Source organism: Ciconia boyciana, chromosome 1, assembly GCF_034638445.1.
Source record: "Ciconia boyciana chromosome 1, ASM3463844v1, whole genome shotgun sequence".
NCBI lineage: Eukaryota > Metazoa > Chordata > Aves > Ciconiiformes > Ciconiidae > Ciconia > Ciconia boyciana.
This window is the reverse complement of record NC_132934.1, coordinates 183,150,238-183,169,311: the sequence shown is the minus strand read 5'-3', so window position 1 is coordinate 183,169,311 and position 19,074 is coordinate 183,150,238. Positions and strand designations below refer to the sequence as shown.

Genomic DNA, 19,074 nt, shown 5'->3' with positions numbered 1-19,074 from the left:
TCTGTTTCTGTATGTATATGAAGGTGATCTCTGACAAAGTGTCAGTGGGATCCAATAAACTGCTTTTGTCCTGTAACTTTGCCAGACTCACCTGCCCCCAATTCACTAGTTTCTTTTACCAGGATCTGCTCTACAATTCCAAACCTGTGTGTACATCACAGAGATGCAACTAAAAACTAAAAATAAATTGTCAGATAATTATCTTGCAAAATTTTGGGCAAGGTTGAATTTTCACAGATGGCATTAATGTCTGCACTAATAGCAACTTTTCTGTCACTATTATATGCCCTAGTTCAGGAAGATGATGCATTCATGTTTGATTTTAATCATGTGTGATCCCATTGAAAATGAGGGGAATTGTATATTCTTTCTGAAAGCCTATAAAAAGTGAAAGCTTAAAACATATACTGTAAAAAGTTGAACAACAAATTTGATAGAACTTATCCTAGTGAGCACCCAGCACGCCTGAAGACATTGAAAGAGGACACAGAATAAATAAGATGTTTTAAAATAATTTTGTCTTTTTCCTGTGCCAAACGCTTGACATTTCCCATAACTTTGGTGGGTAGAGAGAGGCTTTAGACAGGCAAAAGAAATCTTAAATTCGGGTGTGTTTTACCCAGGCTATTACTACAGGCTATTACTACATTTTAAGATAATCACATGGCACGAGTTAAGGATTTTAACTATATTACAGATCTGTTCTCAGAAGGCTTTACATTCCCCATTGCAGCCTTTGATAATTCAATTAGTCTCTCAAAAAGTTGGGAGTAGCTGATAAATTCACTTTAATGTTAAATCAAGTACCCCAGCAGGTTTCTGTTAATATGATCGCTTCTCAGGGAGCTTAGCTCTAGAGGTGATACCTTCCAAAAGCAACTTTCTGCAAGGAATATGTGGGCCTTTGGAGCAGATTAAAAGAACTCTCTGTACCAACATAGCTTCTCACCATTAATAAAGTTACTTCAGATCATGACAGCTATCTCATTCACTCGGATGGCTGTCCATCTATTTTAATTTATTTTAATTGGCAACCTTAGGTCCCTCCATGGAACAGATTCCATGAATATGAGGAATGATCCCAGGAACAGAGAATGTCATTAAACAAGCTGAATTTAACCCTTCCCTTTAAACATTGTCTTTTGGGATTCCCAAATCCTATTGACAGACACTGATTGCTGATTAATAAGTAGGAAGGGATTAGCTAGATCTGCATTGACTGTGTCTTTGGAGATTGCTAACAATAACGCCAGTTCTGTTCGTCTACCTCTAGGAAATGAGCAAAGAATATGTTAGACGCAAAAGATGAACAACAGGATTTAGTGTGGTAAATAGATGCATGTCCCTGCAGAAATCAGATAGCAAAGCAGAGAGAACAATCCTAACAAGAAAATGCTGCTTCCTACTTACAAAGAGTTGGCCTTAATAGGCAGATTGTCATTGACCTTCTGTACAGGATTACAGTTTTGCTAGAAGGAAGACTTGAATTTTAGATGTATTCATCCATGTCATCAAAGATGCATGTTGTCATCATAGAGCAGGCTAACTGTGACACTGAAAGCTTATAGAAAATGCTGTATTTTCCTCTCCAAAAGTAGAAAATAAAAAGTGATGGAAACATACATATCCCTCTCTGTGTAAAATGCTTTATTCTGTGTTTTTACTCCATTTTGATTACCTGTTTGAAATTAAATAGGCAATTATATTCAAGGATAACATTTGCTGGTTGTTTTATAAAACAGATTCTCACAGTAAGCAAAATAATTATATTACTTTAGATATGAATTTTTCAAAGAAAGATTGCAAACAAATTACTTTCTAATGAATTAATCCTAGGGAACTTTAGGGAAGACATTTTATATAAACATTTAGATTTGATATATTTTTTCTTCTCTTTTGTTTTTTTTGACTTGAAAATCAGACTTACATAATAACTTATTTTTATTCAGAGTGGTTAACCTTTAAAGAATTGCTCTTTATTTCCCCATGCTTTTAAAATATTTTTTCATATAATTTTTATTATTATTTTCTTTTTAGTAGCCCTTAGCTTTTTTCTACTGAAAAAAGCATGCTCTAAAACTGAAAATATCTACCCCACTATATGTTGTATCCCAATATATGTTGTGAATATTAGCCTTACTACTCTGTCCAGTATGGCTCTGAAATACTTCTTGAAGTTATGCAGGTGCAATGAACTGCGGATGAAAATGTTGAAGGCAGTTTGTAACATCAAGCTGCAATTGAATTTAGTTGTACATCATGTAGACCAGTAGGCTGTAGTGACTAAATGTAGCTGTGGTAATATATCACAGGAGCATTTGATAATGCAGATGCACTCTACAGGATTACCATCATTGGTCTTACACTTGATTATGTTTAAAGAAAAATTAACTGCTAAATAAGTGTGTCAGCTTTTCAGAGGACTGTGATTGATGTTTTATGAACAAAGTTGTTGACAGCTGTTTATCGTCCCAGTATGACTCTCTGAGAAATACCAATTCAACATTGCTGAATCAAAAAGCACATGCCAAATTTAAACTGAGAATTTATTTAAAGAAGGAATATTTAGGTCGATGTTGAAAGCCACAGACTTAATGAATGGAAGAGCCCAGTCCTACTCAACCTTTAAAATAAGAATTTTGAGATCAGAATTGTTTCTGAGAATGGAATCAGTAACTGGTGGGAATTCTGGGTATGCTGCTCTATATCAATAAATTTTATTTTGTCCTTGGAAAGGAGAGAAGTGACATACTATGATTTACTTTGGGGCATCTCAGATAACTTAAAGTCAAACTCCAAAATCCAAGGCTAGCTATTCTGCACTCTCAGGATGGGCAGGTAGGCATAAAAAATCTGGTACACAAATATGGGCTATGATTCATGAAGCTCCCTTCCTTTTATTTTCCTAGTTAAGCAAAAGCTCAACATATGCTTTGGTAATATTTACAGAAGATCTGTAGGCTTGAACTGTAGATGAAAGGGAAAATTGGAATTTAGCAACTTTGCAAGGTATCCAGTACTCTGCTGTGTTTAGGATTCAGCTAGATCTGTGAGCCAACAGAGCCTGGACTGCAAAAGCAAGGTATGGCTGGACAGAAGAGTTGGCAAGAAGGACGTTGGCTCTCATCTGCCTCTGCCTCTAAATTCTAGCAGGATCTAGGATGATGTTCTGGTCATACCTAAGGTGCCAACTTGCTCAGTTGATCTGGATTTTTCTTGTTAAATTTCTGGAAATGAAATAAAAATAAAAAAATTAATTAAATTTTTAAAAAAGCCACTTCACACCATGTCAAACATCTTGCTAGTGTAAAGGTGGCAACACCTATACATCAGAAAAGCCACTTCCTCCTATGGTTCTGACAATAACTTAGTTGGAGCCAGAGCTGCAGCTGCAAGAAGGGAGTGGATGAGCTACAATTTACCTCAATGAAGAGCAGCAAATCCCAATGTGTTCCTTCAGGCATTCAAAATGTAGCACTTTGACACAAATTTTAATTGTGTAAAAAAAGTAGTAGTTTGGTTTAAGCATGGTAGCACAGTAGTAGGGGAGAAGGAAAGTTGCTTTACTTTTGCAAGAAAATAGCTCAGTGGAAAAATACCAGGAATCTTGATCTGGCTAGATACTGAATGAATATTCTGTGGAAATCCCAGGAGTTATATGTGCATGTAATCACTAAGTTATTAGTTTGCAAGGGGACAATTTTTCTACCAATGGGAGGACAATGTGCATTAGGAGCACATCTTGGAAAAGGGGACTCACGATGCTCAGTTACACACCTAAATCCCATCTACATTAAATTAGGGAATATTGGGCCCTTAAACTCAAAACAGTCAATTTTCTGAGTGCTGAAAAGCTTAAGACAGCTAATAGAAAAAACAGACTAATGGGTATGTTTGTGTAACACAGAGTTAGATAACTTCAGGACATCAACTCCATGCACATTCAGTGAAGACAGGTAGGCCTAGGGTAGGTAGGAAGAGATAGGTAGGCTTAAGATAGGTCGGAAGTGTTTTAGATCTGGAGCCTATCATCACCAACATTCTCAATGGCTCTTTGAATCCATCCTTCTCCATTGCCTCTAGAGACAGCATAAGAATTCTAGCCTAATTTTAAGTGTCAGAAATTAGATTATGTGACTACCTCTGTTTCTTGAATGAAATTATTCTCTCTCTTGTACCTGCTGGTAGGCTTCTGATGAAACTAATATTCAACGTCTGAGTCTACTTCCTGTTTTTTTTTTTTCCGTCCCTTGATTGACAAGAACTCTCCCTTAAATAGCAGATTAGTTGGAAGCTCTCTCTGGTTTGCTTCCTTGTTGCATGACAATAAAGCTTAAACAGGAGGGGTGAAAAAACTATGGCCTGTCTTCCTGCTCACTAGGATTTAGTGCACATGGTAGGAGGAAATCAGGCTCTTCAGAAGACCTCAGCTGTAGGAATACCTTTTCCCTGAATCCTAAATAGAATTAGGCAGGTACAGTTGCCTTAGGAAAGACTATGCTTTATAGTCTTGCTCAAAGAAATAAATCTTAGTAAAAGAAGCACCTTGAGCATATTTCATTTTGCTACCATGAATGATGTCCTATGTCAAATCACCAGCATTTTTTTACCTTAGTTTACAGGAAGAACTCATTTCTGTGTGTTTTCCCAATTAGAAGCATATTTTTTACATTGCTGAGGGTTTTGAGTTGAACATTGACACAAAGGTTAAAATAACTTCAAAAGGCCTTCAATTTAGTATTAGTTCTATGCAGCTACCTCCATCTCTTAGAGTATTACTGTTCTGCATGGTCTGCCTAACCAAAGAACAAGATTTGCCATGCTCTTTGATCTTTTAAAAATATATTGAAATCTGAAATCAAGTGCTTTGCCTGAGTCTTGACTTTGCTGGCAACAGTGAGCTGAATAATGTACTAACATGTAGAATCCCCCTAACATCACCTAAAAAAAAGAAATGAGATATCTTCAGAATCAGTCCAGCTATGTCTGGCAAATGATTAAATGCTCTGAAGTCTGATGTAGATAAAAAAGGGAAGATCAACAATCAAGAAAAAAAAAAAAAAAGGAGAATAAATGGAAAAAGGGATTCCAGCTAAAGCAACCCCATTTGATTAAGAGGCTGTACAAAGTGCCAAATGTCATGCTAAGAAAAGAGTATAATCTCTATTTAAAGTTATTCAGAAGACAGAGCTAAAATATTTTGCTGATAGCCATAGTGCAGAGCTCTTTGCATACTTCGCCAATAATGCAAAAATAATTCTACAAAAATCACATATATCCTTTCATTTATTTCTTTTGCATTAACCATCTAGGTTAGAGGGTTTTTACATAGTAATAGTAGGGACAATTAAGTCTGTTTAACACAGAGACAGATGCCAGATGTATGCATGTAACAGTTACAGAGGAAGCATATGCATAGTATCAACTCTACAAATAGTCGGGCTCCCTAGGCACTCGACAGTTTTGAAGCTAAGGGAGGGAATGTTTTTATGTTATAACATTTTCCCTTGGTGGTAGCAAATTAGCTGCCTTGTATCCATCTTCAGCTGGAACTGCAGAGAGTCACTTAAGAGCTTACAAATAAGTTTAGAGCTCTGCTAAACTGTGTCTTAGATACCTGAGAAGTGGGATGCATACCATGCATGTGCTGTAACAGGTGGACTTAAAAAAAGTTTGATTTTTCTTCCCGTAAGGCAATTTTTTCTTACCTTAATTCCTTACAGAATTTGCCTTGCTTTCAGATATGGTGCTTCACACACAATTTTGTCTCCTTGGGAATTAAAGCAATTCTTTTTCTTAAAGAAAAACAAAGCAAAGCTACATTTTTATTAGGAAACCCAGAGGCTGTTTTTGAAAAACCATGCAGTAGATACTGGGGCTCAGTTTTCTCTGATTCCCATTATCTGTGATACTAAGAATTCAAGCCAATAATAACTGTACAGGTCTTTTGCCTTTTCTTCCCAATAGAACAAAAAGGCTGGGAGCAGGGGGACCCATTAAAATCAAGTCATGGTAGAAAGCATACATGAATCTCTAAATCAAGTAAATATTATAGGGATAAGTTCCAGTAAACAAAAAGGTCTCTTTCAATACCTCAAGAAAGTTGATTGTGATCCATGTCTAGAATAGGTTTAACTGTATTTTATAGCATGTCTGCCCCATTTCTAGGGATTTAGTATCTTCATCACCTCTACAGAGTAAAGATTTTCTTAAAGGAAGTCAATACATTGACACTGACTGACATATTCTGAATCCTTCAGCAGCTTTAAATGTAGCAGCTGCATCTTTTACTTGCTTTGCCAGAACAGTGTTTAACTTATCTAATGCCTCAATGTTGGATTTCCTTTGTAGGGTGTTCAGATAAGTAAGCTGAGGGCACAGCTAAGAGAAATTACCCTGACTGCATCTTACTTGGCAGTGATGTTTGCAACTAGCCTTCAAGTCTATCTCCCAGACTAAAATACACTTTTTATAAGAACATGGCTCAGATGAGGGGTTGCTAGAGACCAGAAAAATAGCTTCTAACAGTTAGCAGGCTTAAGAAGTGAAGACATTAGTGAAAACAATGAACACATAATGACAACATATTTGGAAATAGTTCCCAAATTACCAATTTTTGTTAAAGAGATGTTTTGTCACATCACAGTACTCCGACATCAGTACAAACATTGAAGCTATAACAAATGGAAAGATGACAAGTAAAAAGGTGACTCTCAGTTGAACAGCTCAGCTGCTGCAAATAAAAGTAACTAGCAGGAGAGATTTTCTGTATTAATGTTGTTAATATCTATAATGTCCTCGATCCTTGAAGTATAAGAAAGTGATCTGGAACTTAAGGTTGTTGATGAAGGATCTGGGGAAAGGAAGATGTGAATATTCTGAAGTCATCTTCAGTAAGTGTCTTTCAGAAATTTATTTACAGGTCATGGAGAACCTGAAAATATGGTATTGAATCTCTTTACATGTACAATTCTTTTTGCCAAACTAGTTACATTTAGAGAGTCAGATTTGAAAAAGCCATCCTATTTATTCTTTCTGACTGATCTAATTGGAGCACTATCCAGGCAGAAAGCTAAGTAAGGATAGCATTATGAAACTCAAATTCCTAAGAGAATGCAGGTGCTTCATAAATTGGCATAAGGGTAATCCCATTCTGCAAATCTCCTTTGAAGGTGGTAATAAAACACAACACCAGCAATCTGCTAAACAATAGTCTAGGGCACCATCTAATCAAACAATAATGAATATGTTACTTATCATAGCATAGGGGAGACTCTATATGAAACTCTTAAATAATTTCTTTTTTCCTAAGAAGATATTTCTGTATCTGTATGTCCAAGTGAGAGTTCCTTAAGATGCCTGGACTTCAGGGTTTTTCTGAGAGCAGCATCATGAAAAATGTTCTTCCTCCTGTTCTGTCAGATGCATTGTATCTCCCATGAAGTCCAAAGTATATGACCCATATACGACATCAACCTTTTGAAACATAGACTGATACCCAGTGGGCTTTTCCATCTATCGGTGTAAAACAGACATGGTCTCATTAAGTCTAGTAAAGGAGATTTTGAATGTAAGTCCAGGAATGCTGGCGGGAATGTGGAGGAAACTACTCTCTTTCACCAAAGTGGCCAGATTTTGAATGGTTCAGCATCCATATAGCCTTTAGTCATTTTTTGTGAGACTTTGTAAAGGAAAACAGCATTTGAAAAGCTTTACTGCATTGATTCTGTTTTGGACAAAATCACATTCCGACACAGAACCTGACAGACTTCCATTCAAGATAGTCTACCTATAGTCAGGATGTAAACAGAGACATCAAAAGGACATAGAAACAGATTTCTTCAGAAGCCTGTCATGTCTCTCTCCTCAGTGGCACCCTCATCAATCAATGTCTGTAAACAAGTTGTCATATCCAAATTTGAGACAAGCTTACAAAGCAAAAAGGTTGGTGCCTTCTAATTAAAGATTTGTATACTGAGATAATTAGCAACCGGTGAGGAAGGCTCAGTGGTGTAATATATAGCTAATCGTTGGTGGCTTGACGGTGTGACAGATGGGGATAGCTTCTTTAAATTATGGAGCTTTTATATCGGTATTTTCAGGAAATGTCAACAGCATGATTATATTTTCATTAATGTTGTCTTTCCTTCCCATTCATTGCTTTTGTTAGTCATAATCACTCATTACCTCCTGTCTCTAACTGTACAATCTATTAATATTTGTATAGGATGCCTCACAATGGACCTGGTTAATGACTGGATTCCTAAACATTGCCACAGTACAATATACAGTGTTAGTATTTACTAAATATTACAAATTAGATATGGAAATTATTGATGTCATGATTATGACTAGCTCACAATTAAGTTAGTAAAAAAGCATGTGAATATCATGCAAATTCTGCAAACGATTACACAAATTCAGTTAGGTTTCAGATTTAAGAGTCATTGCATTTTTAGGTGCCAGTACTGAAACAATCCCACTGTAAAATCTGTGGAACTGCCTTGATCAAGAGTAGGAAAATGTGTTATATTAAAAATGTTCTTTCTAACAGATCCACAAGCCCGTTCTCTTCTGTTAATTACTGCAGTTTTGTTCCTCTTCTTTTCCAGGAAATGGCTTTTGGGCTCTACAACAAAGATTTACTGTTTAAAAGTATGAATTTGACAGATTACTAAAATTTCCCTGTAGCTTCTCAGCTAAGTGCAGGGCTGGCATAGCTAGCCCTTGTATGTTTCCTCCCTGCAGCCCTGGGCTAGGAAGAGTTTTTTATGGTGGGATGGGGAAGAGGCAAAAATATCTTTTAATGACTGTCGTATGGTCTTTTTACTGCAAATTAGAGTAGGTGTCAGTCTGACTTACAGGCAAACATTGGAAACTGAAACTGGGTGTCCATTCTCAGCTTCTCCTCTTTCTCCTCTGATAGGAAGAAATGAGACACACTTACTAGTCAGAGTTTTTCAGTTCACTGCCAACTATAATCTTTGTGTTTGTACCTTTGAGAAACATAGTGAAAAATTTCAAGGGCTGTGAGCTGTGCCTGGGCCACAGATAGAAATTATTTTTCTGCTGTGGAAGTTTTGATGTTGTTGTGAATTTTGGAAGCAGAGCCTATCCCTGTCTGTGACTCACAGGTCTGATTTGCCTCCAGAACAGCAAGGCAGAGGCCAAAGACCCATTGTTGGGATCTGTGGACCAGCCCGCTGTGAGGATGGAAAATTTTCAGGTAACAGAAATGTTTTCTTGCTCTTATGCTGTCTTTAAATAAAAATATGTGATTGCCATTAAATCGTAAGCATGAATTTAAAGCATACTTCCGTAAGAAAAATGTTAAATATTCTGTAGTGCTCCATGTAATCCTGAAATATTCCTCCAATATTTATGGTTTGGGACAAATGTAAACTAGAATTAAATCCATAGGCCCACCATCTTTTTATTGCTTTTGAAGTGTTTTACACCATGTCAATATAGAAAATATATTCTCTTTATCCTGTGTCCAGAAAACAAGAAAACAAACAAAAAACCCCAAACAAAAACCCAACAACCAACAACGGGGAAACTGTGTAAGCATTATAGACCTCAGAAGCCTGTAGTTATATCAGGAAAAGACCACGAGATCCAAGAGGTTTAAAAAAGTGGCAGTCCATTCTCATTTTACTGCCAGTCATTTTGCTAATCTGAGCTACATAATTGCTTTGCCTAACTGAAAGGAGCCTTTAAACAGACAAGCCAATATAAATACTCAGATTGGAGACAGCTCTGTTTAATAACAGCAAGCATGTGTATAGAAGTATTTGTTTACCTCTGCTCATTTATGTCAAAATCAATTGTAATTAAACAGGAATCCAACCACAGAAGTAGTACTTTAGCTGATTGTTCTCATCAGAAGTGTCATATAGCCCCAGTGTTTAGGATATGTCAAAGCAGCCCATTATTTTTCTCCTGTAATAAATACCTACTTATAGTCTTTTCACTTCTTTACTAAAGGCAATTGCATGTCTCAAATAGAAAAGTAAGACAACCTTTCATATCAATTCTGTGAGGTTTTCTGGTCATATTACAGGAATTACTGAAGTTCTGAAAGGCAGAGTTATTTATATTCTCTATTAGACATTAGATGCCATTTATTGTCCATCTGTTTACACATATATACAGAAAATACAGATCTTTCATATCTATTCAAGGTATTAAAATACATAAACATACCTTATTGTATTAGTCTAAAGCAAGTACTGGTGGGTTTTTTTACTTATTGTGTTTGTGGTTAGACCAGAGAAATATAAACTAGAGAGGATTTTACACCTTGTTTCATTATTGAGTGAATTCTAAATGGAAATATTTTCAATAATGAACACAAATTCACAACTCCAAGAGTGAAATGAATCTATCTCCTAGGGAAGTCAGTGTGAACTCTATGCATGCATTCAAATGCAGACCTTTTTCTTTGTAATGTGAAATAAAGGTCAAAAAACATGTGCGTTACTGTTCACTCTGTAATGCAATGAAGAATAGAGCATTTCAAGAGTGAAGGTAGATCGTGTCAACAGTGTGAAACTGCATGCTTCAAAAAAGAAGACGACATACATTTTGGAATGGGTCCTCCAGTGTATTTTTCATTTGGAGTTGTTAGTTGATAGCCATTCCAGGCAACTGACTCAGTCAATGAGCCATCCCTGACAATTAATGATTATTTTTTAGCTTCCATATTTATAGAAAAGAAGAAGAAAAAAAGTCAGTTAGAAGGAGGTGTTTATGTGATAGTATAAACTAGGTGTCACCTGTTGAAAGAGAAAAAACTAGTAAATAAGTAAGATATCTGAAAGATAGGCTAGCATTTCCTAGGACAATGAAAAAATAACAAAAGCTCCTGACATTTTAAAATATTCAGTGTTATTCATGTACTTATCTAGCCATATTCTTATTTAGCCTTCATTGATGAACATACGGTAACACAAAGCTACCTTTTTTTATATTTTGTGAGTAAAAAGTTCTTAGAAAAGAATGCACTTGAATGACCATTTACAAGGTCAAATTTTATAAATTATAATGATCCGAACTCTGTCTGTCTTGTTGAACTTCAAATACAATCTGATAACATCATTTACAGGTTTTGGGAGAAATATGATTGTATAGGTCTAGGTCTAGGTATACGTCCAGGCTTGTGTACAGGGGAAATCAGACTTTAAATATATGTGAATATACATACACAAGGCTGGACATTTACTATTACATTATATGGAGTACTTCGATACAGAGTATAGTGTTCTTCATCTTACAAACATAGCACATGAAATATTTCTTGAAAATGTTTGTATGCTGATGTTTTATTTACATGGATTGTTTACTTTTCATTTGCTTTTCTGCTTTGTGTGTGTATGTGTAATTTAAATAATTAGAGTCCAATTAAAGTAGAAAAAAATTGTATTTATTAACTTGGTTTGGCCACGTTGAGTCAGTGTTTAAAAAAAAAAATTCTCGAGTTTCTTCTTTGTTATCATTATGCAAATTTCATGTAATTAGTGAGTCAAACTAAGATATGTCAGTTTTAGCCATTGAAAGGAGCTAGCTATCTAAAGCATTAATTAATTAACTTTATAATGCAATATACTTAGGGTAAATCAGTACCCATATTTAATTCTGTTCACAATATTTATGAGGAAAGCGTAGGAAATTAAAGATAACACAATAAAAATATCTTTTGCTTTAAGCTTGCTACAGAAGGCAGATGTTAAATATAGCTCCTCTGGTGATATAGAATAAAATATATAAGATATGTCTTATGCTGCACCAAAATACATACCTTGCATTGCATTTTATATGTTGCCAACATAATTTTCATCCTACACCATCTTAAATTTCTATCCAGTATACATTTCCTATCTAGGTGACTGTTGTTTCCAGATGGCTTGTTTCCTTTTCTTTCTACAGCTGATAATTTAGCAGTTCTATTTTAGTGTATGTTCTCCACTAAGTGCATAAACCACTTCTGATTGTTTACCCTTAAAGCTCCAGAGAGTTAGGAAAACCTCTAGGCTGCTTCTGTTTATTGTACACACTTGCACTGTTAGGGGTTTATTTTCAACAGGAGGGAGACAAATATAAACACCGATGGTGCATATCGATCTATCAGCACATCTTGCTGTACAGCACAGTGTATGACCTATTTTACATATATATATTTATATATTTACCTTTAAATTGATTCTATTTTCTCATATATAGTAATTTGGCCCTTGGTGGTGATAGTTCACTTCATGTTTATAGTTTCTGCTGCTAGTACAAAAGTGCCTGTTCGATTTCCTTCACTGTCTGCTAGCTGTAGCAGTCAAAATTACAAGCTAATAGTGAGATGAGCAGCTTATAATGTATGAGAATCAATACTCAAAATCCGTTTCCTATGATGTGACATAAAAGAGTGAAGTGAAAAGACACAGATTTTCAAGACTAGAGCACCAAAGCTCATGCAATGCAGGTGGTTTTCACTTCAAGGTCATTCAGTATTTGTTTCTTCTTCTTTTTTGGCTTCATATTTAATTCAGTCACTGCTAGGATGCCCAGGGAGCAGAAATGGAAAGTTAGTCGATACTGTGAGTATGAATGCAAGTATAAAAACTGCTTTAGCAAATGCAGGAAATGAGAAGGGGAAGGAAGATATGGCATGCAATATATATAACTCGTATATGCTATATGATATATATCTCTTTTACTTAGAGATAGCCAGCAAACTTTGTATTTTTATTGGCAGTAATGAATAATGTAAATACTGTGTAAGAGTTATCTTCATACCCAGTGTATGTGTACGCACACACATCAGAGCTAAGAATTTAAAACCTTAGAACATAAATTGTTTATAACAAAATTAACCTCATCAGTGTTGAAAATCTCAAAGCATAGTTTTCGGTACAGCACTGAATACCTAGTGTAGTTAACTTATTTCCAGTGGCTGAGAACTCCTCTGATCTTTACTTTTCATCTGAAGTTTGTTCATTTCAATCTCAATTCAGGGAATAATTTTATTAATTTTTTTAAAACAAATACAGTTCAGTCAAGTTTTAGAACAAGAGACAGTGTTAGAATAGGATTTCCCAGGTGTATATTTCATATGTATATATGTATGTTGTCAATGTAGATAGCAGAAAATTGTATATAAATATATGAACATTTATTTAATGTATTTTAAGATAATCTGACACAGAACTACCACCTGAAAGGCAGGAAGAGTTTCCCTTCTACAGAGGGTCTTTTTGTGGCTTAATGAAATAGGCTGTAATGTACTAAAATCTTCCCAATTGTGTTCACTGATGGTCTCCCAGTATACTATGAGCTCTTGACACATTAAATATGGTTAGAAAGTTTTACAGGAAGTGCTACTTTTTTTTCTGTGAGAAAGAAAGGAGCAAAGAAGAGCCCTGCTTTCATGGAATAAATGAAAAGAGAGAGAGAAGCAGAGAGAAGTGTTGGTCCATTGATTGTGCAGTTCTGAGAATTTTATGGTAGCGAACATGCAGCATGGTTTTTTCATCTTTTGTTAAAAAGGGACCAAAACTATTTACAAAAATTCATACAAAGGATAGTTAAGTTTACAAAATAAAACAGTTAGTTGGAAAACTGATTAATTGCTTAGGTGAAAAGTGCCGGAAAACTTCTACTCATCATTGTAATGAATTCCATATAAGAGAAAAATAATTTTAGATATGGTTAGAAAAAATCCTAAACAAAACACCTATTATTTCTCCTTAATATATAGCTCCATTTTTAAAGCTAGAGGCTGAGCTTGCCACAAATCTACTCTGTAGGATGAAGAGGCAGAGAAAAAGAACAAAATTAATTAATAGCAAGCATTTGCAAAATCTAAAGTTCTAGAATTAACATTGAAAGAGTTGGGTTTGGGGCATTTTTTTGTTTGTTTATTTCTGTTGGATTTCTGTGATAAAACATAATCAAACGTGGCTAGCATTAATTATTGCCCATCCCATGCTAGAGATTGGAACCTTCCGCTCCAATGCTCTTGCCCCATGTGCCTTTTAAAATATATTGATTTGGTTTGTTTTGTGGAGTTTTATGTTTTCCTTTTTTTGAAAGAGAGTAGCAGTTTCACTTGGCTGTTTTAAGCAGCAGCTGTCTGATGTTGTAGAAGCTCTGGAAAACTAGATGTAGAGAACTTTAGTGGAGGTGAACTAATGGGTGGATAGCAATGGTGTATAAATGGTGTATAGCAATGTCCTTTATTTGTATGGCTCCCTTTTCATGAAGCAATTGTCACCACATATGTTGTCTCTATGATTACACACGCCAATGCCATCTGATTCAAGTGAAGTAAAATCAAACATAGCAAACTTAAATCTCTTCCTTAAACTCTTCTCAGTTCTATCAGTCCCAGGGTTACAGTCCCAGGGTTAGAGTTGTCTTTTACTCTTGCTATTCATTATGATAATTCTAATTTTTATTTTACACTAAAACCAGCGTGCAGTTTACTTTTCCCTGGAGGTAATAGAATCATAGAATTGTTTGGGTTGGAAGGGACCTTGAAAGGTCATCTAGTCCAACCCCTCTGCCATGGGCAGGAATATCTTTCACTAGATCAGGTTGCTCAAAGCCCCATCCAACCTGACTTTTAAATCTTCCAGTGATGGGGCATCCAAAACTTCTCTGGGAAACCTGTTCCAGTGTCTCACCACCCTCATAATAAAGAGTTTCTTCCTCATGTACAATCTAAATCTACCCTCTTTCAGTTTATGCAGCCCAGGATGCAATTTTCTTTCTGGGCTGCAAGCACACATTGCTGGCTCATGTCCAGTTTTTCATCCACCATTATCCCCAAGTCCTTCCCCACAGGGCTGCTCTCAATCCATTCATCTGCCAGTCTGTATTGATATAGGTGATTTCCCTGACCCAGGTGCAGGACCTTGCACTTGGCCTTGTTGAACTTCATGAGGTTCACATGGGCTCACTCCTCAAGCCTGTCAAGGTCCCTCTGGATGGCATCCCTTTCCTCTAGCAAATCAACTGCACCACTCAGCTTGGTGTGATCTGCAAACTTGCTGAGGGTGCACTCAATCCCACTGTCTATGTCATTGATGCAGATATTAAATAATGTTGGTCCCAGTGTGGACCCTTGAGGGACACTACTCATTACTGGTTTCGACTTGGACACTGAGCAATTGACTGCAACTCTTTGCATGCTTCTATGTAGCCATTTCCTTATCCATCTAACAGTCATCCATCAAACCCATATCTCTCCAATTTAGCAGCAAGAATATTGTAGGGGACTGTATCAAAGGCCTTACAAAAGTCTAAGTAGGTGACATCCATAGCCCTTTCCTTGTCCACTGATGCAGTCACTCCATCGTAGAAAGCCACTAGATAAGTCAGACACAATCTGCTGCTGGTGAAGCCATGTTGTCTGTCTTTAATCACCTCCCCTCTCTTCCATACGTTTTGATAAATCTTCCAGGAAGAGCTGTTCCATGATCTTACCAGGCACAGAGGTGAGGCTGACTCACCTCTCTGAATTTTATATTTAAAGCCTTTCTGTTACATTCTTTTCCTCAAAAATCACTCTGTATTCTCCTTTTCCTGTATCTTATTCTCTCTTGCTTTTGATATTTTTTTAGGGCTTACACCACTCTTAGATTTTGAACTCTTCAAGGAAGGGAGCATGTATACAGAATGACACTTTTTCACAGAACTGTATCATTAGCAAGTATCAGTTCTGAGTAAATTATCTCACCCTGATTTAACTGATCATTGTGACATAACACAATTTTATTTAAATTTAAGCCACATTTATTAATGTCTTTTTAGAAATGTGAACAGTCAAAGAAGTTTACACTACTGGATTCTCATAGATCACCTTAGATGTTTCTTCTTTCTCAGGTTTCTGCAGTCCATGAATCTAGTGGTGATATTATAAGATTACTAGGAATTTATTTTCTAATTTAGAAAGATGATGATCACTTAAATTTTCCCTGTCTTTGGGTTAACAAGTTTGTTCTGCTTTTCTGAAGACCTATTGTGCATGTCTCTGTGTGTGTTTCATCCTTACATTTAAAGGTGTACTCATAGTTTTTTGTCTAACTGGAATTCCAGGCATTTTGTAAGTAATAAATTCCTCAAATAAAATGAATATTTGAACCTATCTGCCCATTTTGTGGAAGAAAATGCTTAATAGCTAAAAACCAGTCTATAGCTGATTGAAACCTAGAGATGATAAAAGGATTTATTCTATCAATATTGACTAGAGAGTACTGAGAAGAAGAAGAAAGAGAAAGCAACTTGAATCAGAGTTGTGTTTTTCTAAAAAACAGATTTAAGGGGTATTTCTGGAATTTTCCTTATCCTTGACATTGGGTTAGAGTCATGTGTACAATTATAAAATGGTAAATGGTGGCCCAAACGTATTCTATTAGTGTAAAATGACAGACAAGCTAAGGTTTTTAAAGCAGAAAGTTTTCTTTATGTCTTTGAATTGTAGAACAGGAAGTATCAAAATTTATGTTATAAAAATGTACTGAATAAAAAAATCTTATTTAGCTATATTTTTTGAAAGAAATAAGAACATAGAAATCCTATCTGAATACATTATCAGTTCAAATAGTGTGTCACGGTTTGTCATTCTTCCAAATTGTATGTATTGAGCAAATCCATTTTCACTTGCTTGCACCAAAACAAAAAAGGGGAAAACTGATTACATGATCCATACTCATGTCTAATAAAATTGCAATATGCACTTTTTGACAAGCTTATATTTAATGCATACTGATGGAAAATTCTAGTTCTCTGTTCTCAGCAGGAAAAGTAGGCTTTTTAAGAAAACCTTTTTATTTTGTGACTGTCACACAACATAACAATTATAAATGAAATGGAAGTGACAAAAATGAAAAGCCAGCTTGCTGATTTCTATGAAGTGTTTGTATTTCCAGAAAGGCAGTCATTGCTCAGTTATTTGATTTGAAAAATTAATCCTGATAATGCCTTTTGAGTTCCTTAAGTACTGTTCACTCTTTTCTAGGATGAGTTTTACAGAACAAAGCCTAACAGATTTCGACAGCAGATTAGTTTACAGATGAAGCTCAACTCCACTGAGAATGATTCTCTAATGACCCCTTTATACTTCCATTGGGCTGTGTGAATGCTTTAATACGTAGAGAACAGAGTTAAATAAATCTATTGTCTCAACTAACAGGTTTATGCAATCCTTCTGAAATATTTTAATTATAGCTTCTTCTTTTTCTCCATAATTAAGAAACCAGATGTCAAGTAAGCCCATCACATGTTGATCATAGCCTATCCATTAGTTTAAAGAAATCCACTTATAATGAGAGTTTTTTCTCTTTCCTCTTTGTTTTACAGAGCAAGAAGAATGTGTTAACTGCACAGATGAATGCAGAGTGCTTGGTCATTCTGACAGGTGTTGGATGCCACAGTTCCCTGCAGCCAGTCAGGCTGAGAATGCAGATTATCGCACAAATCTCTTTGTACCCACAGTTGAAGCTAATGTTGAGACTGAGACATACGAAACTGTGAATCCCACTGGGAAAAAGACTTTTTGTACATTTGGGAAAGACAAGAGAGAGCACACTATTCTCATTGCCAATGTTAAACCTTACTTAAAAGCCAAACGTGCCCTGAGTCCTCTGCTTCAGGAGGTTCCCTCAGCTTCGAGCAGCCCAACCAAGACATGCATCGAGCCTTGCACCTCAACAAAAGGACCACTGGATGGTTGTGAAGTGAAATCAGGAGCCTTGGCTGAACCAAGCAGCCAGTACTTGTCAACTGACAGTCAGTATCTATCGCCTAGTAAACAGTCAAAAGACGCTCCCTTCATTGCATCAGATCAGATGGCTAGGGCCTTTGCAGATGTGCATTCCCGAGTGAGCCGAGACTCGAGTGAGATGGACTCTGTTCTGGAGCAGTTAGACCGTTCAGCCCGGGATCTAGGCAGGGAGTCGGTGGATGCCGAGGAAGTTGTGAGAGAAATAGACAAGCTCTTGCAGGACTGTCGGGGAAGCGACCCTGTGGCCGTCAGAAAGTGAGGGGAAAATAAGGACAGGCTGGCAGTTACATTCCTCTTCTGCTGATTAAAAGTAAATAAATAAATAAATCCCCTGGTTGTAACAGATTTATAGGAAAGAAGGAAGACCAATGCTGCTTTAAGGCTTTTAGTGAACATCTGAAGTGCCCACAAGTATGTTCTTTTCACTGCTCTTTCTTTTTGACAGATAACACTGGTTTCATTTTGACCAAACTTTCATTAGGACAGAGTCAAATACACTAAGAACAAAATGAAAGAAGGAAAGACGGTGCCATTTTGACAATCTTATAGGAAGGTGTGAGAAAGGTGGAATGGAAATACGTCTGATACTTAAGACTGTCCTCAATAGCTGATGCTGACTTTACTGTTTACGTATAAACCCCAAGAAAAACAGGGTTGAATAATTCTGATCTGTGGTGGATTTCCAGCAGTCACCACAGGCTTCTACTGAAAGTCCTAAAAAGAGTTCTTGTAGTAGTCCAAGCGACACCAAACATTAACATTCATTTGTGGTAAACATTTATGTACAAAGTTATCTGCCACAAATATGAAAAAAAAAAAAAGAACAAGAAAACAAAAAAAAACATTCCAGATCATTATTCAACAAAACATATCCTGATCATTAGTAAAACACTTCATATCATATTAAGGTTAAATGTAAAAAGATATAGTCCATCTTGTCCTGCACACACATAAGCTAATTCACTTGATAAAAAAACAAAAAAAAGATTTTAATATCTATTTAGCGTTTTAGTGTCCAACAAAACTATAAATAGTTAGAGGTAAGTTTTAAAAACACTGAAGTAAAATAAAGTTTGAAAAAAAATAGTTACCTTTAAAGGTAATTAATACACAAAATAAATTAACATTATTAACACTTTTTTATTCATTTGTGGACACTAAAATAGCTCAGGAAAGTGAAAATGTCTTAGACATCCACAAAAATCACATGATCATTTAAATGTGCAAATGTAAGAAGATTCAGTGTGTTTACATCAAATGACATATTTTTATTGATTTATTGCAGATTCAGTGCATAT

General features: G+C 35.9%; 1 protein-coding gene across 1 annotated transcript in view; it reads left to right on the top strand.

The window, feature by feature from the left end:
• PCDH17 (protocadherin 17) overlaps nucleotides 1–18,715 on the top strand; it is an 87,904-nt gene extending 69,189 nt beyond the window's left edge. Inside the window, exon 4 of the mRNA XM_072854193.1 lies at nucleotides 17,353–18,715. Within this exon, the coding sequence (XP_072710294.1) occupies nucleotides 17,353–18,035 (683 nt within the window). The 3' untranslated portion in view covers nucleotides 18,036–18,715. The remainder of the gene's footprint in view (nucleotides 1–17,352) is intronic.
• Nucleotides 18,716–19,074: the final 359 nt, after the last annotated feature.